Here is a 22,653-nt window from a genome sequence, read left to right on the forward strand (position 1 = left end):
TCGGGTAGCAGGAGTGTGTGGGTATGGGCCACAGTGTGTTGGGTCACACGTGGTTCCGCCTGTACGGTGTGTTCAAGGGGTTCTAGCTCTCTCTTGTTCGCATTCAGGTGGAGTTGACTGCGCCCCCCCTTCATTAGGAAGGATGGGGTGACAGGGCTCCCCGCACCCCTTGATGTGGGCTTACGGGTCCTCAGGGGGTACATCTGTCGGGTCTCGCGCCCGCTCTTCCCCATTATCTCGTAAGGCTCAGAGCGGGACGCGATGCAAATACGAAATATAACGAAAGGTTATGTAGATAACCTAGTTATATTAGTATTGGCTGAGCGTCCCGCTCTGCGCGCCCTGAGTTCCCTCTTGAGGGATCTTTTCCTGGGACGGGTTTTTGGCGAGGAAGGGTGTTTCATGACCAGAGTCATGGTTATATGGGTGGTGGCCACCATTAGGGGCGGGGCCCCATACAGGTGGGGTGCATGTGTTTTTTATTCGTGGGAGATACAATATGTATCACAGAGTATCTCGTAAGGCTCAGAGCGGGACGCTCAGCCAATACTAATATAACTAGGTTATCTACATAACCTTTCGTTAACCCTTTCACAACCACACTACAGAAGGTTAACCCTTTCACTACCACACTACAGACGGTTAACCCTTTTCACTACCACACTAGACGGTTAACCCTTTCACTACCACACGACAAATGGTTAACCCTTTCACAACCACACTACAGAAGGTTAACCCTTTCACAACCACACTACAGAAGGTTAACCCATTCAATGGGTCTTAAACAAGACTCCAAATGCTCCCAATGTACAAATGGGGATGAAGGGACATTTATGCACATGTATTGGGACTGCCCACCAGTTAAGATATTCTGGAAAGATGTGACCCAACAATTATCAAAACTCGTATCTTGGAATATACCTGTACACCCCTCTGTATTACTATTTAATGATGTTTTTGAGTTTGCAGTACATCCACAGCTAAAGAGATTGGTTTTATCGGGTATCACAGTAGCTAAAAAGCTGATCGCATCATGCTGGTTTCAACCGGAAAAAATTTGCCGGAAAGTTTGGTTTCTTACATATCTCGATGTGATTTATCAAGAAATATCTACAGCAAGAATTCTGGGTCTCAATGAATCCAAAATGACAATGTGGTTAGAAGTGGTGGAGAGAATAAAAGCTAGCTTATAATGGTAGTGTCTGGTTAGGAGCGAGTGATAATGGAGGTACTATCCAAAGAGGGGTCCGGGAGGGGGGGGTTCGAGCTGGAGCATATGTGTGTAGGTTTTTAGATAACAGGTATTAGGGGTATATCCTGTATAAGACATTGGTATAAATGGTAATTTCGTTGGATATACACTGTATTAATGCTTGTGTATCTTATCGTGTGTTGTCATGTTTGTTTATGTGTGTTTAAAAAAAATAATACAGAAGGTTAACCCATTCACTACCACACTACAGATGGTTAACCCTTTCACAACCACACTACATAATGCTAACCCTTTCACTACCACACAACAAATGGTTAACCCTTTCACAACCACACTACAGAACGTTAACCCTTTCACAACCACACTACAGAAAGTTAACCCTTCCACTACTGGTAGTGAAAGGGTTAACCTTCTGTAGTGTGGTTGTGAAAGGGTTAAAGTAACACCCCAACATTATGGGAAATGCGCTTACCATCCAGAGTCGGACAAGAAGATGGATACCAATTTCCTCTCTGTGCGTTTAGTAGGAAGCTATCTGGCTGCGGGATAGAGAGGAAATTGGTGTCTGAGGCGTCTAAAGATTTTAGACTTGATGTGAAATGTTGTGAAACCTTCTTGTCCGTGTGGATTCAGTGGGAAACGAGGGGATGGAAACAAAATGTCTCCGTTATTTTAATTAGAAAAATGTTTTGTGTTAAAGGGGAACTATTTTACTATTTCTTTCACTATTTGGGCACTTTTACACAATTCCTGTGAGTCTATGGAACACCTCTGTAATATATATATTTTTTGTATTCATTGTTTTGTATTTCTAATCAAGTCCTCAAAAACAGCATTTTTCTACCTCAAGATCTCGAGCCGTTTTGAGCCTGGGCTCCTAAACCACTGCGCAGCAGCGTCGTCGCCTGAACATTAACATGCAGCGGTGTCTCTCTGACATCACATATCGCGCACATTTTCAAATGACTCAGTTCAGTGAGGGTGAATATTGTGAGAGGAGAATTGGAAGAATGCGCCAATATGAGAATTTTGAGACATAGATCATATTAATATAAGTTCACATAGCTAGGAAACAATGCTAAACACTCAAAAAGGCCATTTATAAGATAGTTCCCCTTTAAAATTGTAGTGTATTTTGAAATAGTTTGATATTACCAAAAATAACTAACCTTCGTACTGTCTTTTACTATTACAAACTATTAGTAGTATTATTTGCTACTAAGTAATCTACTGTGCCTATATACTATCTACTATGCTAATATGTCTATATTCTAGGGATGCTAAATATTGGCTTTTTTACCGATATACCGATATTGTCCAACTCTTAATTTCCGATACCGATATCAACCGATACCGATATATGCAGGGTCCCCCCCCCCCCCCCCCCAAAAACGGAATAATTTCAGGTAATTAACATTACATATCTCTTGTTGTGTAATTAACACAACATTATGCATACTTTGACAATAAATAAAATAATAATTTGTTCTTACTTGCTTGCCTGGGTAAATAAAGGTTAAATGAATGTTTAAAAAAAAATTAAAACAACTTTTTTTTTAACACTTTGATCGCCATGGGTTAAATTCATAATTTACCATCCCTCGCCAGCTCTATTTGTCTATGGAGAAGTTCCCCTTCTTTGCAGGGCTATAACTTTTTTAATTCTATTGCTACATTGCCATTATTATGGCCCATTCAATGTCCTATATGTATTGTTCAGGGTGTAGCAACGTTAAACTTTTACATTCACATATTCATACTAAAATATGGTCTAAAGTATAAGTATGTTTTTATCGTTTTCTGCAGCTTTCTTCAGAACGTGATTTATAGCCCTAAATGCATTATATTGATGATCAGATACAGTTTGGTAGGAATCTGTGCGAGATGAAAAATTTCAACTGGACGTACTTCTAGAATGATCTACGTATGATCTGATGATGACCGGATGGGCGGGGGATCGTTTATAATTCCGTGGGCAGCGTTAGATGATTCATCCAGAGTGGGTCATATGTTCATCATAGCAGTTTATATGGAATACGCTAGAAAATAACGCTGAATCTTACCGTATGTTCCTCGCGCCGTTGGACGATCAGCGTGGAGTAGACAGTTTTCGATTATGGGATGTTGATCCTGATGAACCATTTCCAGGTTGTATAATACTATATACGTCCAAATAACGTTGTTTATTGAGTTAGGGCGAGCGATTGATCATCCAGTGTGTTGAGATGGAGTCCGGCTACCGATCGCGAGTGCCCGGAGCACATATGGATGAGCACTTCCTGTTTGGAATCTGCCGATCGGCCACCAGATGGCGCTCTCGAACCGTTAGACAGTTGAGTGGAGCTCACCAGTACATCTCAGGGCTCCGGAAAGGAAATATGATTTTGATGACAGATTTTAGAAATATTGATATCAAAGACGAGTTACGGCGTCTTCGGCAGAATGAGCATGGCTAGGAATGACGTCTTAACTCGTCATCGGCGATCATAGTGTTAAAAACCGATACCGATTTTCCTATATCAAATTTTTATGCCAATATCGGCCGATAATATCGGTAGGCCGATAATATCGGACATCCCTACTATATTCAATACTGTTTGACAAACAATACTACTTATCCTTAGCTGCCAGAGTTGTACCCTTCCTGCTGACTTGTTGTACAGAACCTTTAAATCGCTTTAGATAAAAGCATCAGCTAAATGACTGAATGTACATGTAAATGTGCAACTTCTAGAAGCTCTATGGTGCTGATCTCACTTCCCCACAGAAGAAACACTGTGAGATAGATATAACCTCTCATCCTCTGCGTGTCCAGCTCTCTTCCTGCTGGATAACCGCACAGAGGTGTATCTGTGGCAGGGCAAGCAGCCCGACGACACGGAGAGCACCGGCTCGGCCAAGATGCGCTGGGACCACCAGAGGAAGTGTGCCATGGAGACGGTGCTGCACTACTGCAAAGGTCAGAGGTTACACCACACGAGAGAGAGAGAGAGAGAGAGAGAGAGAGAGAGAGACTAATCAGAACACTTTATTCTTCAAATACAAAGTATGCACAGGTACGTGTCATGGTGACTAGGGGTGTAAAGGTACACGTATCTGTACCGAACCGAACCGTTTCAGTGTGTACCGTAATAATAATACATTCGATTTATAATGCACTCTATATCTGGAAACCAAGTCTCAGAGTGCTAAACCGTACCGAACAGCTGTGTAGTGTATTGAACGAATACAACGGTATGTTAACCACTAACGACCGCTCACCAGGGGCTGTTTCTTTCACAATATAATATTATTATTATTATAAAAAAAAATTATAATTACAAGTCGATTATTAATTTCAATATAGAATACTCGTTGACAGCCCTACAAGTACAATTAGTTGCTGCACACTACATCACCCCTGAGTGGAACATGGAAAGCCAAACTTTCCCCCACTGTACCGAAAACCCGTACTGAACCTTGACTTCAAAACCGAGGTACGTACCGTACCGTGGTTTTTGTGTACCGTTACACCCCTAATGGTGACATTGTCAATTTGACAACCCCCAGTTTTCCAGATGCGTGATTATTTAAACATAACATTAATGTCATCAGGAGTGCCTGGTAATGAAACAAATACACTGTTGCAAGCTATCTACTGCCTAGGAGGCTGCACATCTACAGACTGACAGGAAGCTATCTACTGCCTAGGAGGCTGCACATCTACAGACTGACAGGAAGCTATCTACTGCCTAGGAGGCTGCACATCTACAGACTGACAGGAAGCTATCTACTGCCTAGGAGGCTGCACATCTACAGACTGACAGGAAGCTATCTACTGCCTAGGAGGCTGCACATCTACAGACTGACAGGAAGCTATCTACTGCCTAGGAGGCTGCACATCTACAGACTGACGGGAAGCTATCTACTGCCTAGGAGGCTGCACATCTACAGACTGACAGGAAGCTATCTACTGCCTAGGAGGCTGCACATCTACAGACTGACAGGAAGCTATCTACTGCATAGGAGGCTGCACATCTACAGACTGACAGGAAGCTATCTACTGCATAGGAGGCTGCACATCTACAGACTGACAGGAAGCTATCTACTGCATAGGAGGCTGCACATCTACAGACTGACAGGAAGCTATCTACTGCATAGGAGGCTGCACATCTACTGACTGACAGGAAGATATCTACTGCATAGGAGCTGCATATTCACAGACTGACAGACAAAAGTTTTTTTATTTGGTCGATTTCTTAGCTTGAGCGCTGCATATTAAAAACTGGGCCAACCATATTCATGTTCAATCGACTTTTGACTATGCGAAATTAAAACTCTCACTCGTAAGTGGTTGAATGCAGTAGATTTTCCGGTGTGCTTCTTGAAGCCCAGAACTTCATAGAATATATATTTCCTGTTTCCCTCCTCAGAGAAGAATCCGCGGCGCCCCCCGCAGGCCTACCTCATCCTAGCAGGCTGTGAGCCGCTTACCTTCACCAACATCTTCCCCTACTGGGAGAGAGACCCCAGTGTACAGGTAGGGCACTGATCTATCGCTTCACTATGGCCCGCTTCACTATGGCCTCCAGTGGGATCCGTTCACATCCCAACGAACACTATAGAATAGAATAGAAATCCTTTAATAATCCAGAGGGAAATTCTGCACTACAGATCGCTCACATTGAACAACAATAAACATTTAGGTAGTCAATAGGACTAAAATAGGAATAAGAGTATAATAACATTAAAAATAGAAGAAATAATCAAATACGGTCCGGGATCTACATTCTGGTATGTATATACATTGTAAAATCTTAAAGGAAAATGCCAAAATTTTGGGAAATTAGCTTATTTGCCATCTTCCTTGGAGTTAGACAAGAAGATACATAGCCTTTTCTTCTCTGTGCGTGCAGTAGGCTTAGGGAACGCCCGCACCGTTAGCGTAGCTTAGCTTCATCACTGGAAGTGGGGCAGTCCTTTACCCTGAAGTTCCCTACAGTCCCCTACAGTCACGAAATACACTCCAAATACAACTCCAAAACGTTCCTGTAAACATGTTGTGACCTGTGTATTTACCACGTGGAGAAATAAAAAATAATTTAATTTGACAATTACGTTTTCTAAGCAAATATACTCGAAATCTTTTTTGCCGAACCACTCCTCTCTGGGCTCAGTCAGTGATTTCACGCAACGCAGTGATACTTACTAACGTGACGCCAGTGTTGATATGCTGCTAGCTAACGAAACCCAACAAACACAGGACCAGACACTAAAGCAGAAAAAGAGGCGTCATTTTTACTTCCGGTCGGGGGGTTTCAAAATAAAAGAGCGACGTCTAAAGCACCGGAAATACGTTTATTTTGTACATTATCTAACGTTAACATGAACCTAAACTAACGTTACAACTAACCTAAAGTTAGTTTAGGTTCGTGTTAACGTTAGATAATGTACAAAATAAACGTATTTCCGGTGCTTTAGACGTCACACTTTTATTTTGAAACCCCCCGACCGGAAGTAAAAATTATGCCTCTTTTTCTGCTTTAGTGTCTGGTCCTGTGTTTGTTGGTTTTTGTTAGCTAGCAACATATCAACACCAGCCATGGGAACACTGTTTTCTAAATTGTCAAGGCTTTTAATCGTCAAGGTAAGAGGATTTGAAGGCATGGTATCCATAAACTTCAATCGGTTCGGATCCTTTGAATGAAATGAGAATGTAAACAAACACTGGCGTCACGTTAGTAAGTATCACTGCGTTGCGTGAAATCACTGACTGAGCCCAGAGAGGCGTGGTTCGGCAAAAAAAAATTCAGAGTATATTTGCTTAGAAAACGTAATTGTCGAATTCAATTATTTTTTATTTCTCCACGTGGTAAATACACAGGTCACAACATGTTTACAGGAACGTTTTGGAGTTGTATTTGGAGTGTATTTCGTGACTGTAGGGGACTGTAGGGAACTTCAGGGTAAAGGACTGCCCCACTTCCAGTGATGAAGCTAAGCTACGCTAACGGTGCGGGCCACCGTGGCACCCCCCATATCCTATTTCTTGCCTAAAATGTTGTCAGAAACATATTTTAGTGAACCGTTTAGGTGGAAAAATAAACTTTACAAGCAACACACAATACACACACATAATGCAGTAGTGTAGCGTAGCGCTGCGCTTCCCCCCCCCCCCACCTCCTGCACCCAACGGTAAACAGCCACACACACACACAGACAGCTTCGATCGCGGTAGAAAGAAATATCAGATCAACGCAAGATTTTATATATAGAGTCCTTACCTGTTCTCTGATGTAATGCAAAAGAAAGAATCCAATTATCTGATTGCCATTACAAATACTGCTCATGGAGGTCTGTCCCACATTGCCCGGCATTGCATATGAAGGGGGGGGGGGGGGGGACAGCATCGCACATGTAACGTTGTAAACCCTAGTCCTGCCGGAGCATTTAAACCCTGCCCGCACGGCTCAGATCGGCCCAGAAAAAAAACTACACTATTTCTAATATTCTAAAGAGTGCAATACCGGCTGGAAGGCGTAGGCGGCGGTATTTGCCCTTTTGCGAGCTCAGACCAATTCCCAATAATAACCTCAGGCTGGATGGATATAGCTAATAAAAGAAATAACGATTAAAACCCGAGTTTTCTCGTGATTGGCGCTGAATGAGTTAACAGGTGCCCCCTAAATTGTCATGTCATGACAATCATACATGTCCAAATTTCACAAAGATCCGTTCAGAAATTAGTGATTAGGAGTGATTTTGGTAAACTGTGTACAAAAGAAAAGCTGTTTTCTCATAGACTTCAATTAATTCTGCGGTTTTTCTCTTCCTGTTTTCGCTCATAACTTTTCACCTAGATCCCTGATTCGTACATCCACAGGTGGGGTATCATTGGAAAGCCACACTCATTGGCTACAACCCTGTCCAATCATTTTCGAGATCGCCTGATTGACGGAACTAGAGCCCCAAGAGTCGGGAGTAGTATTTGCGCAATACCGTGTACTTTGCGCAAGCCTCAAATATTGGCATGTAACTCAAGAACCGCTGAATGGATTTTGTCACCTGAAAGGGCTATCGACAGGCAACAAATTGGGCTTTAATTCTATATATATATATATATATATATATATATATATATATATATATATATATATATATATATTACAAAATATGCACACCCGAGCCACTAGTGGTCGCCAAAGTGCCCTTGTGGGCCCTTGCAACGTAAGAGGTTTATGTGAAAAGTATGTAAATAAAACACCCCTTTGCTACTGTGAGCTCTCAAGAAATGAGCCGAGTAATGGCTAACGCTCTCAAGAAATTAGCTCAGTAACAACTAGAGCTCTCAAGCAATGAGCTGAGTAACAACTAGAGCTCTCAATAAATTAGCTGAGTAACAACTAGAGCTCTCAAGTAATGAGCTGAGTAACAACTAGAGCTCTCAAGTAATGAGCTGAGTAACAACTAGAGCTCTCAAGCAATGAGCTGAGTAACAACTAGAGCTCTGGCACACTGACTACCAGACTACTGAGCTGGTTGGTTTTGAGCAGCTCCGCTAAGGTGCCGTGCTGAAGGGCTGCTCTGGCAGGAAGGGACATGCTCTGCAGGTGTTGAACAAGCAACATTTAGATCTCCGGTCAGCAGCCTCCCAAACTACCGCCCTGCCTCATACAGCAACCACCATCCATAATTCAATATTTCCATTAGTGTTTCCATAAATACTGTATGTAGGTCAAGATATAAAAAGGGACAATAAATGCAAGTTAAAAGGAGCAGATGATTTGATGGTACATGTGTTTACGCATCATCGGGACTGCAGCAGCAATGTGTGTGTGTGCATGAATTGTGCACATTCTGCGTTAGTGTGTTTACATATTAGTCACACTTGTCCTTATTTCTGTGTCCATCCGTGTGTGCATTTTGAGGCATTTGCTTTTATGCAGGTCATGTTCACTGACATTGTTTCCTTTACATTTGATGCATTCCACTGGCGTGTGCGTGCGTGCGTGCGTGTGTGTGTGTGTGTGGTGTGTGTGTGTGTGTGTGTGTGTGTGTGTGTGTGTGTGTGTGTGTGTGTGTGTGTGTGTGTGTGTGTGTGTGTGTGTGTGTGTGTGTGTGTGTGTGTGTGTGTGTGTGTGTGTGTGTGTGTGTGTGTGTGTGTGTGTGTGTGTGTGTGTGTGTGTGTGTGTGTGTGTGTGTGTGTGTGTGTAGGCAGAGGGATCTAAGAACAAGGTGATATTAGTGAAGGAGGTGCTGTCTAAGCTGAGTAAACAGCAGTACTCCATCGAGGAGCTGACCGGCAAGCCTCTCCCAGAGGGAGTGGACCCTCTGAGGCTGGAGGACTATCTCTCTGATGAGGACTTCAAGGTACAGCCACCACACACCAAGAGTTAAAGGGGAACAATCCCCCCCCCCGCCCAAAACACACATGTTCCTCTTACCCGCAGTGCTATCTATCTTACCCGCAGTGCTATCCAGGTAGTTTTGCTGAGGATTAGGGATGTCTGCCGTCACTCCCAACACAGTGGAGTTATCTCTGACTGACTGACTGACTGACTGACTGACTCACTCCCCATGGTTGAAGCAGTTATGTGTGAGAGTCGAGGCTGGGTCCAGCTTATCCAGGGTCGTTTTTAAAGTACAGAACTTGTTTTAACTTGTTTTCTTGGCCCTGGGGTCAAAGTAATCTGTTCAATCCACAGAGAACCATGCAAAATGTAAATCTTTCAAGTAAGAAAATGACAATTGTAGTTAGGAGGCGTTCACACAAAAGCAGCTGTCATCTGGTCTCCTCCTGATCTTCTGTATGGAGGGTGACTAATCCTCCCTTTAGTCTCTGGAGAAGACAATGATGTGCGGCTGTTGTTCACCCCTCCCCCACATGCACACAGTGGGCTTGGGATGCTGCCCCGCCAGGCAGGGGCCGTGTGGCTGGTCCTGGATCTGTCGAGGGTTGACCGATTGGGAGGTTGGAACCAGGGACCTGTTGAGTTGGTCTGACACCAGATATTTGGTAACCCATAAGAAATAGACCTACAGTAGTCTACAGTATGTTGTGTGTAGTCCACAGTATTAAATGTGTAGTCTAGAGTATTAAATGTGTAGTCGTATTACATGTGTAGTCTAGAGTATTAAATGTCTAGTCTACAGTATTAAATGTGTAGTCTACAGTATGTTGTGTGTAGCCTACAGTATTACATGTGTACCGTAAATCCTCTAATAGAGGAGGGACCTCCAATAAAGGAGGGGCCTCTTATAATGGCCGGGGGTTTGATGCATTTAGACAAACACAGGCCGGTCTCTAATATAAGGTCGCAAAAAAAAAGTATTTTTAAAAATTTTCGTGCCGTGATATAGAATGAGATAAACTCTTGCCAATGGAAATCAAGTGCTGCCTCCCGCTACACTGACTACCATACATTAACGTTTCCCTCTGGTTAGCTTTAGCGCTAGCTAACGTTGTCATAATATCTAGTTCTGTGGTGTCAGCTGGATGACGTTGACTTCGTTTGCAAACGTTAACGTTCGCTATCTATATGGCGTTGGCAGACGAGGCTGGCGTTGTCCAGTTGACACATTACAGATCATGATGCTATGATAACGTTAGTAGCTAAAGCTATTCCCTGCATGTCAACAACTCGATTCGACTGAGGAAGTCGAGAAGGTACCACACGCTAAACCGTCCCCGGCCCCGCAACCTAGTATAGATAGTTCCAACTTCAGTGTGTGAATTACGTTAATCCCACAATTACTCAACTGCACTCAATATTTAAATACCAATGCTAGTCTAAATAAATGTAGACAGACAATGTACGTATTAAAAAAATAATAATAATAATAATAATAATAATAATAATAATAATAATAATAATAATAATAATAATAATAATGCAATAAAAGTCTGAAAATGAAGGGATTATGTCCATGAGTGTCATTTTTAGAAATGAAGGCCTGTCTCTTATATAAGCCTCTCTCTAATAAAGGCCTGGTGTTCTTTGCAGCTGAGGTAAATAGAAGACCCGTCCTATATTTGAGGATTTACGGTAGTCTACAGTATTAAATGTGTAGTCTACACAGTATGTTGTGTGTAGCCTACAGTATGTTGGTGTCTGGTAGATGGATTTGTATTGGAGAGGGAGGGAGAGAGAGAGAGCTACTAAGTTGTGCATCAAGCTAAATCAGCTGGGGAGAGATGGAGAGAGAAAGATAATGAAGATATTTATTGCTGCTGTGTTTCCAGAGAGTTGTTCATTACAGCCTTGTGATTGCAAATGGTGATTTAAAAAAGGGGTGGGAAAACGGCACTAGATGTATACTCTATAACACTAGGTACTGTATATACTCTATAACACTATGTACTGTATACTCTAGTCTAGACCACTATGTACTGTATATACTCTATAACACTAGGTACTGTATACTCTATAACACTATGTACTGTATACTCTATACCACTAGGTGCTGTATATACTCTATAACACTGTGTACTGTATAACACTAGGTACTGTATACTCTATAACACTATGTACTCAGGCATTAAAGCATTCCGTCTTGAGACAGATATCCGTAAATTTGATTTGGAGTTCCGTCATTTGATTCGGAGTCAATGACGGATTTTAACCTGGTATAATATGATTTGTAGATTGAAACTAAATTGAGCCAATCAGAGGCGTCAAATATCATGAAAAAGGGCATTTTGACCATTCTAACCAATCAAACGTGAGCTTGACACACACACACGCTGCTCGCAGTGCCCTCCCCCTCACAGACCCGTCTTATTCGCACCGAAGATAGCAAGCGGGCAGGTCCTCTTTTAACACCACTGAAGCATTAAACAATGGCCCAGTAAACTATTCACTTTAGTTTAATACACGAGGCGTTGTCTAACGTTATCTAGCTGGCTAGCTACTGATAGCTCATAACATAATTGAAATTAGTTTTTCAGCTGTGGCTAACGTTAGCTAGCTACCGATCTTCGGGTGGCTAACATTAGCTACCTAGCAACTGTAGCTAGCTAATACGGTCTGCGCTGGCTGGCTAACTTTTAATTCGCAATGGAGTGGAGCTAACTAACTGTACAAATCGATGTGATTGGCTGAGACTGTATTTTGTACGGTTGGCTGCCTGGCTGTTGTGGATTCGGGTTGCCAGCTAGCAGCTAACATCAACTCAACGTCAACACTCTGTTGACACTCTGAGCTAGTTTGCCGACAGCAATGTAACAAACAATATGGTCCGTGCGGAACCCTTAGTTCCGTGTGTGAATTATGTTGAGCCACCACAAAAGATGAATCCAAAGTTTAATATAGTAAGAATAGTACTAGGCTATATTATAACACATCTTTGCAAGTAGATTACATTAGCAAAATGCCCTTTTGACATGTAGCCTACATATTCATAATCATGAAAGTTTATTTGGAAGTATTTTATATTCTGTACTTAGTTTTAAAGTGGTCAGACAGATCCCTCTGTGTAATACAGACAGTCTTCACACATTCATAAATAACACTTACAGAAAAGCTTATTGTGCACTGCACTGTAATACGTTTTGTTCAATGGGGGATTTTTTTTATGTACCGAATACCGTGAAACCGTGGTATTTTTTCCCAAGGTTATCGTACCCTCAAAATGTCATACCGGCACATGCCTAGTTACACTATAGGCTACAATACTAGGTCTACACTATACTATAGTTTAAGGCTACTTTCACTGTTTTACTGCATTACAGTACTGTTATATTGTCGTTTTTTTTTTATCAATAAAAAAAATATTAATATTACATATATATTGTTGGTGCTCCTTACATTTTGGTGGGTGCTCCTACATTTTTGCAAGTGCTACCAAGTAAAAATGTTAATTTCGAGCCCTGCATAATTTGAACTATACACAATACATAATTTGAACTATAGACGATACATCATTTGAACTATACACAATACTGAATTTGAACTATACACAATACTGAATTTGAACTATACACAATACTGAATTTGAACTATAGACAATACATAATTTGAACTATACACAATACTGAAAAGTTACAGTATGTAGATTTGTTTATTTGTATGACAAAGTCAGTCAACCCTTGCAATCAGTTTCATTTAATGAATTGAAAACAGCATTGATATTAGGTAAAAGCAAACTGGCAATAGAAAAGATGTTCAAAATGATCTAGTTCCCTTAAAACGCTAACGCTATTAAATAAAAATATATAGTGGAGGTTAAAATAAGAATATGACTTGGCCTGAAAAAAAGTTCAGTCAGGAGATTTTTTTTGCATACTCAGTCTATAACACTGTGTACTGTATACTCTATACCACTATGTACTGTATATACTCTATAACACTAGGTACTGTATATACTCTATACCACTATGTAGTGTATATACTCTATAACACTATGTACTGTATACTCTAGAACACTATGTACTGTATACTCTATAACACTATGTACTGTATACTCTTAACACTATGTACTGTATATACTCTAGCCCACTATGTACTGTATACTCTAGACCACTATGTGCTGTATATACTCTAGACCACTATGTACTGTATACTCTAGACCACTATGTACTGTATACTCTATAACACTATGTGCTGTATACTCTATAACACTATGTGCTGTATACTCTATAACACTATGTACTGTATACTCGAGTCTAGACCACTATGTACTGTATACTCTAGAACACTAGATAATGTATACTCTAGGACACTAGACAATTTATACTCTAGGACACTGTATACTATATACTCTAGAATACTAGATAATATATACTCTAGAATATTAGATAATATATACTCTAGAATATTAGATAATATATACTCTAGAATATTAGATAATGTATACTCTAGAATACTAGATAATGTATACTCTAGAACACTAGATAATGTATACTCTAGAATATTAGATAATGTATACTCTAGACTATTTGATAATGTATACTCTAGGACTCTAGATAATGTATACTCTAGAACACCAGATAATGTATACTCTAGGACACTAGATAATGTATACTCTAGAACACCAGATAATGTATACTCTAGAACACCAGATAATGTATACTCTAGACCACCAGATAATGTATACTCTAGAACACCAGATAATATATACTCTAGAACACTAGATACTGTATACTCTAGAACACTAGATCGTGTATACAGTACTCTAGAACACTAGATCGTGTATACTCTAGAACACTAGATAATGTATACTCTAGAACACTAGATACTGCCCAGTAAAAACTACTCTTTTCATTTGGGACTTGGATTTTTAAAGAAGTTTTATAGTCTCATCACAGACTCGGCGGCCCTCAGCATGATTTACGGTCGGCTTAGGAGCACAGACATAACATGACTTGCACTCAGGCCCATGTATCTCTAGTTAGGAGCACAGACATAACATGACTTGCACTCAGGCCCATGTATCTCTAGGTCTCCTTGTAAACGAAGGCCATGCGCTGGTATTTAATTGAAATTACATAAAACGATGTCTGCCCGTGGCAGTAGAATATTTTACTGGGTCAGTCTGGTGATCTTCTGCCTCTTTCTTTAATCAACTCTGGTGTTACTGAAGGTTTCTCTTGACAGACATTGTGAGGTATTACGAGGCCAAATAGATTTAAAGTAGAGATGCTCGATATTGGCTTTTTTACCGATAGCGATATACCGATATTGTCCAACTCTTAATTTCTGATACCGATATCAACCGATATCAACCGATACCGATATATGAATAATTTCAGGTAGGTAATTAACATTACATATCTCTTGTTGTGGAATTAACACAACATTATGCATACTTTTGACAATAAATAAAATCAGAATTTGTTCTTACTTGCTTGCCTGGGTAAATAAAGGTTATAGAAATGTGTAAAAAAAAAATAAAAAAAAAAACCGATACCGACATTTTCCGATATCACATTTTAATGCCGATATCGGCCGATAATATCGGACATCCCTGATTTAAAGTATAGCTCTGGTTTCAGTCTTGACTCAGACATGATAAGCTCTGGTTTCAGTCTTGACTCAGACTTGATAAGCTCTGGCTCCAGTCTTGACTCAGACATGATAAGCTCTGGCTCCAGTCTTGACTCAGACATGATAAGCTCTGGTTTCAGTCTTGACTCAGACATGATAAGCTCTGGTTTCAGTCTTGACTCAGACATGATAAGCTCTGGTTTCAGTCTTGACTCAGACATGATAAGCTCTGGCTCCAGTCTTGACTCAGACTTGATAAGCTCTGGTTTCAGTCTTGACTCAGACATGATAAGCTCTGGTTTTAGTCTTGACTCAGACATGATAAGCTCTGGTTTCAGTCTTGACTCAGACTTGATAAGCTCTGGTTTCAGTCTTGACTCGGACTTGATAAGCTCTGGTTTCAGTCTTGACTCAGACTTGATAAGCTCTGGTTTCACTCTCGACTCGGTCTGGACTTAGGTGGCTCAGGAAGGAAGAGCAATCGTCTGGTACTCGGAAGTTTCCTGGTTCGATTCCCACTCCTCCCAGGCAGTGTGTCGAAGTGTCCTTGAGCAAGACACTTAACCCCTAATTGCTCAAGATGAGCAGGTTGGCACCTTGCATGGTTGTCTCCACCGTCTGTGTGTGAGTCAGTGAATGGGTGAATGTGAGGAACAAAAATTGTAAAGCGCTTTGGATAAAAGCACTATATAAATGCACCATTTACTTAGAACAGCAGTAGTCTATAGACAGTCTGTTTAAAACCAGGCATCAGGCTCGTCAGTGAAGATGTGGTTGCGTAACGATGACAGGAGGCCAGAACACTTAATAATCCTCTTCTCTTCATGTGACTGCAGATGCTGTTGGAGATGAGTCGTGTGGAATTCAACGCTCTGCCGAACTGGAAACAGAAGAATCTGAAGAAGAGCAAAGACCTTTTTTAGGAGAAAAAAAAACTGAAAAAACAGAACTTCTGTTTGTTTATTAAAGTCCACGGCACCTTTTCTACATGTTTTGTACTCTAAAGAAAAACTGTGTTTTCTCCCCCTCGTCCTGTGAAGCAAAGAGAACGAAAGGAAAACAAAACAAAACAAGCAAATAAATGTACATGTTTATGTTCAAATGGTGATCTATTATTTTTAAACAGTGACATTCTTATGACGTTTTTCCACATGTGATTGAAATGTCACACCCAACCATTACGTGCAATTGTTACTTTTTTTTTTGATGGCAATGTCTACTTCCCCATTATAGTAATTATATACACACACATACATTATGTAATATACTATACATGTATTTTCCTCTGTCAATTTTCTGGGAGAGAACGTGTGTTTTTTTTTTTTTTTTTTTTTTGTTCTGTGTTAAATCCTGTGTTACGAATGATGAACAGTCTTGGAGTTTATTCAACATCTTAACCATCATGTCTCAGCATTATGATGCTGAATTAATCATTTGATGAATAAAGATCATCACATAATAATAATAATAATAATAATGATAATGATAATGATAATGATAATGATGATAATGAAAAACTTCAGAGACTTGATATGAGCTTAATCCAAGACTAAATCTTTATATTTGTCTTCTCTCCATAGAACTCCATTTAACTATTGCTTAGGGGAACATTGTATTATGTCCTTGGAACTGTCGGAATGACCAAGCAGCTGTTTTAAATTATGTGTTAATTATGAATTCTTCGGAGTGACTGCCGACCGTGTGCCAGTGTGTTGGCAACCCGACTCTGTGCCAGTGTGTTGGCAACCCGACTCTGTGGGACCAAAACTAACCTGTGTGTGTGTGAGAGAGAGAGAGAGAGAGAGAGAGAGAGAGCGAGTGAGAGAAATACAAATGGACTGCCTTTATAACTACAGCTAAAAGCGCAAATGTATAGTGCAAAAATCTGTGCTTTTTTTTTTGACAATGTATTATGTTACAAGATAAAGTATATTGTGGATATGACTGTTGTTGTCTCGACTGAATTGTAAACTTGTCTTTTCATCATCAGGTCTGCACTCATGTTGGTCTGTTTGCTATTAAGCATTTTGCGAGGGGTATGTCTTACTGTACCTGTTTTGATATTTCCTCTAATGGATCTCAAGCCTTTTCCTGTTGATGGGTTCTCTCAGGACACTTTGCGTCCTCCTACTGCACTGGCCGAGGTGTTTTAAATATTTGTATGGAAAGTAACCAAACCCACTGTTTACTTACTAAGGGAACTTCACCAAAAAGACAATGCTGATTTATTTTGCACATAATCTCACACGCATCCAAAAACTCTAAACCGTTTTGCACACATTCATTCAGTTCAGTCTTTGAATCCTTGTGTTGAAATGATGTAGATGAAATAATAGCAATGAATTGTCTTGTAGTGTCATTTAGCTGTAATTAACACACAACACAATGATTCAAGTTTTTGGATGTGTGTGAGATTGTGTGTGAAATAAATCTGCATTGTTTTGTGGTGAAGTGTCCCTTTTAACACCAAACAGTTTTTAGTTTTTCCAGAGTGTACATTACAAGTACCACAACATGACATATCCATACAGGGTTATTTAAACACCGCCAGGCAGAGCAATTCATTTAGACAGATTGCATCTTCTTTACTGTGTAGAACTTTGTATTTAGGTTATAAGCCAACAGAGGAGAAGCTCGGGGAGTAACAATAACAACTTCAATTGGAGGAATTCCAATTTAACACAATAATTATCGTTATGATGAATTAATTGCCATCATTCTGTAATGCATTGCTTTCTTGATGGGTGGTGTCTTCCTGTGATGTCCAGGCATAGCTCTGTGTAGGAGTGTGAAAGCATTCATGAACATCCACCGTCATCTACCTCAGTGGCCACTGAACTTAGAAGCAGGCCAGGCCCGTGTTTTCCGTGTGGGGGACCCCCCCCCCCCGCTTAAAAAGTGGCCTGACTGGGGTTATAATTTCCTGGCCTGAATGATTTCTCCAGTCCGGCCGTGGTTAAAAGCCTCCAATGCTTATTAGTGTGTGTGCGTTTGAACGTTTGCATGTTTCAACCATACATTTACATTTAGTCATTTAGCTGAAACGCTTTTATCCAAAGCGACTTACAAGTTCTGTACGACAAGTCATCAGAAAGGGCACAACTCTATCAGCTGAGTAACAATGTTCAAGTGTTGAGTGCTACAGTGTAGGTTAGTATATTAGGACAAGTGCATGACAGTAAGGTTAGTTAGGGTTAGAGACATTTCTTTAAATTATTATTTAAAAAAATGCACTTTAAAAAATGTTATACTACCTCCCAATAGTGGGGGTCGCGGCCTGAAAACTTTGGGAACCCCTGATCTACCTGACCCATACGTTTTGTACCAAGGTCCTGTAGCACAGCGATCTGCCACCCTAACACACATGTTATGAAGCACTTTAACACGCAGATACACTCCAAGCCTAGAACTCACACACACACACACACTCACCGACAGTGTTGTAGTCGAGTCACTAAATCCCGAGTCACCAAAGAAGAGCCAGATTCGAGTCCCCATTACCCTAGTCCGAGTCCAAGTCATCAAGGTTGAGACCACTCCACTCAAAGGCAGTCAAAGAGCTGACATACAAATAAAAAAAGGTCTACATTAAACATAAATGATAGAGCGGTCACCATTTCAAAGACACAATAGCCAAACAAATGCACTAGCCATCAATATCGTATGCCAAATGATTAGGGCCAATAACAAACAAATTATTAAAAATAAATAACTATCGAGTCCGAATGCAGTCAATGCTGAAAATCAGTCCTGGACTCGAGTACTACAACACTGCTTACAGATACAATAGGGAGGTGTAGTCTGACGTCACTTTAGTTTCCCACACGGTCCACCCGTATAGGGATTTATCATTGGTATTATCGGCTATTGTAATAATTCTGCCTCATGAACATTTGGCAAGCTTTCCATTTTTGCACAAAATGTGTTCCCTTCTATTCAACATTATTGTTTAAGCATTTTTGGTTGAAATAAAATAATATGTAATTATTTTACGATTAATTGCGAATTGTTTCATGTTGAAATAATAATAATAGATTTCATTTATATAGCACACTTTAAACTCAGTGAGCTCTCAAGGTGCTTGTTGAGCTATAGATTGTGGATGAATACACACAGAAAGGTACACCATGCCAATGTTCATGCTTTATTTGTTTTAAAACGATACGATTTAGAAATGTGTCCATTGGAAATACGTTGCAATTTCAAGCGAGGTGGACCGGCCGGACACAACAATGACGTAACCACTACACCTCCCTATTGAGCGCCTGCAACAAAAACACACATATAGCTACACACATTCATGAGAGGCCTGAAGCGGGCTCCCCCACACACAGACACACACACAGATACACTGTGTTCCGTAATGCAACAGACACACTCATGTAAACTGACATGTTTGAGCGTGGTCTATATCGTGCACAATTCAGACTTGTGTTTAACCACAGACTGACCCAGAGAACCACCACCAACCCACATATGTTTTTGGTCCATACTCAAGATTCAAGAGATTTATTACATAGCCTACAGTACATACACGGCGAGACATATAGTGACATGAAGGTGGCCATGCCCGCCTTGATTGTGCAAAAAATACAAGTAATAATAGAATAAAATAGAATAGATAACAAAATAGATAAAAAGTACTAAGATAAAATACAATACAATGCTAAGCTTACTAATTGAAAGTAATGAGTCCTATACAATACTATACAATATACAGGTATGCTATATATAACTATACTATACAAAAACATACAGTTAATGTTTTTTAAAGTGACCTTTTTTCCCCCTAAAGTGACCTGTAGTGTGTTTGTGTGTGAGAGAGTGCAGGATGTGTGCTTGTGTGTGGAGAGATCAGTGTTCTGATGGATCCAGGCCTCGTGTGTGTGTGTGTGTGGGGCAAGACCTCGAATCTATCTATGCATGTTACACTAAGACACACACACATAGGCACAGGTGAAATAATTTCCACACCAGATGGCAGGAGCTGTGAGGCAGAGGCTGGCAGGTTTTGTTTATTTATTATCAGCAGCCTCGTCCCCGGAGAGCATTAATCACCGCCGGTGCTTTGCCTCCTGGCTCAGGTGTCGGCGCCGCGCCACGACACAGCCGACACCGCGCCTGACAATGAAGGCACTAATACACGGCAGATTAGTTTGAATAATAACACGCTGGCTCCCAGCCGAGAGGCGGGTGAAATATGGCCGTGTGGACGGGATAGTCGTGGGAGAAGGCTTTCCTGAAGGGACCCCATGTGGTCTAATATCCCTCATCAGAAGGTGAGTTTGGCCTGCTTGTGTAGTATTGATGCCACGTTGTGGCCACGGGTGCTCTAGACAGTCTAGAGCTCTCTTTGAAACCTTGCTGCCCAAATAATAAATACTAGCTCTGATGAAAATAAGATAAGATAAGATGATCCTTTATTAATCCCCTTGGGGAAATTTCTTGTGTCAAAGTAGCATGGGGGGAGGGGGGGGGGTACAGAGCTTCACAGTCCTATACAGTCCAGTATCTATAGAGTCTTTGGCTGAACGTGCTCTTCATTGTACTATTACAAATTAAAGTAGTGAAAAGAAAGAGCATAATCAAAGATAAAATAAGGTAAAGGGAGGAGCTGCTCTCCAATATACCATGATATTACCATCGGTGTCATGGTTTAACTTACTTATACCACGGTAGGCTATTATTTAAGGTCAAAAGTGGTACCATGGTGATGGATACATTTTAACATGGTAACCGTGGTAACTTATTTATAGAATGGCCCGGTAGAATGGCAAAACTGAGACTACCATCATTCTACAGTTTTTCATGAAGGGATGAAAATAGGCTCCCTAGATAAATGTACATATCCCACTTGAATCACTTAAAAACGACATGATTGTAATTTGGAAATGGACAGCTACCATAAAACTGACTGCACATTATGCTACTGCAGCCTGCCTGTATACAGTTGTTTTTCTGCACGTCACTAGAAGCAGCATTTCCATGTGTTTCAAATGTGACAGGAATATTCTCACCAGATAAGATAAATATCAGATAAATACCAGTGTTGATTTCGCCTATCTGCCAGAGAAGACCAACCCACTTTCTCATATAAGATGCAGTGGTGTGTATCATATCTGTCACCAGTGATAAATCTACAGTAAGAGCAGAATGATAAGCAGAATCTAGTGGTTTAAGAGTCGAAGGGGCAATTTAGAAAGTGTAGTAACAGATGATTCCATGGGGATTCTGCTCAAGTCAGAGACAGCTGTATGAATTGTAGTTTGAACCGTTACTAGGCTACTCTCACGATTTGTGACCATCCCTAAATTATGGCTTGTAGGTCTATTATTTACAATGACATGTATATTTGAAACATCATTATTATTATTACCATTAAGCCACAGACCCACATAAGACTGTGTTTAAGGAATCCCCATATGAGAAGGTCTTTGTTGTTGGATAAAGTTTTACAGCAATAGGTTACAGAATTCAGTGGAGGTTGGGGAGTAAAAGGTAGACTTAAAAAAAACATGGCCACCTTACATATTCTATCATTGTTCTAACTTCTTTTTTTTTTTATATTTTTTTTATTATTGCAAAACAAAAAATTATTAAAAGTCAGTACTCAACACACAATGCATAATGAAACTTTCAGTAAAGGTGGTTAAAATATATGCAAGTACAGAAACAGGATAAAACAAAAATAGTCTATAATAACATTTTAACCGTATACAGTGTATATCCAGCGAAATTACAATTATATAAATGTTAGTATATAATATACCCCTAATACCTATTTTCTAAAACCCTACACACATATGCTCCAGCTCAAACCCCCCCCTCCCGGACCCCCTCTTGGATAGTACCTCCATTATCCCTCACTCCTAACCAGACACTACCATTATAAGCTAGCTTTTATTCTCTCCACCACTTCTAACCACATTGACATTTTGGATTCATTGAGCCCCAGAATTCTTGCTGTAGATATTTCTTGATATATCACATCGAGATATGTAAGAAACCACACTTTTCGGCAAATTTTTTCCGGTTGAAACCAACGTGATGCGATCAGTTTTTTAGCTACTGTGATACCCGATAAAACCAATCTTTTTAGTTGTGGATTCACTGCAAACTCAAAAACATCATTCAATAGTAATACCGCGGGGTGTACAGGTATATTCCAAAATACGAGTATTGATAATTGTTGGGACACATCTTTCCAGAATGCCTTAACTGGTGGGCAGTCCCAATACATGTGCATAAATGTTCCTTCGTCCCCATTTGTACATTGGGAGCATTTGGAGTCTTGTATAAGCCCCATTTTGCACAGCCTTATAGGAGTCAAGTATGTCCTGTGAATATAGTTCAGATTGATTTGTTGATGATCCGGGTTCCTTGATGTAAGTCGGACATTTTCCCAGGCTCCTTGCCAATCAAAGTCATATTCCAGGTCTGGTATATCCCTCCTCCAGACAGTGTCTAGTTGAAGGG

General features: G+C 40.4%; 1 protein-coding gene across 3 annotated transcripts in view; it reads left to right on the forward strand.

The window, feature by feature from the left end:
- Positions 1–17,118, forward strand: part of LOC311235953 (supervillin-like) — a 271,644-nt gene extending 254,526 nt beyond the window's left edge. For all 3 annotated transcript variants that reach the window (XM_084323493.1, XM_084323494.1, XM_084323495.1), the window contains 4 exons: positions 4,029–4,172; positions 5,626–5,732; positions 9,407–9,562; positions 16,014–17,118. In XM_084323493.1, coding sequence (XP_084179619.1) covers positions 4,029–4,172; positions 5,626–5,732; positions 9,407–9,562; positions 16,014–16,100 — 494 coding nt within the window. In that variant the 3' untranslated portion in view covers positions 16,101–17,118. The remainder of the gene's footprint in view (positions 1–4,028; positions 4,173–5,625; positions 5,733–9,406; positions 9,563–16,013) is intronic.
- Positions 17,119–22,653: the final 5,535 nt, after the last annotated feature.

The sequence above is a fragment of the Notolepis coatsorum genome, assembly GCF_963971535.1.
Source record: "Notolepis coatsorum genome assembly, chromosome: 10".
In the NCBI taxonomy this organism is placed as follows: domain Eukaryota; kingdom Metazoa; phylum Chordata; class Actinopteri; order Aulopiformes; family Paralepididae; genus Notolepis; species Notolepis coatsorum.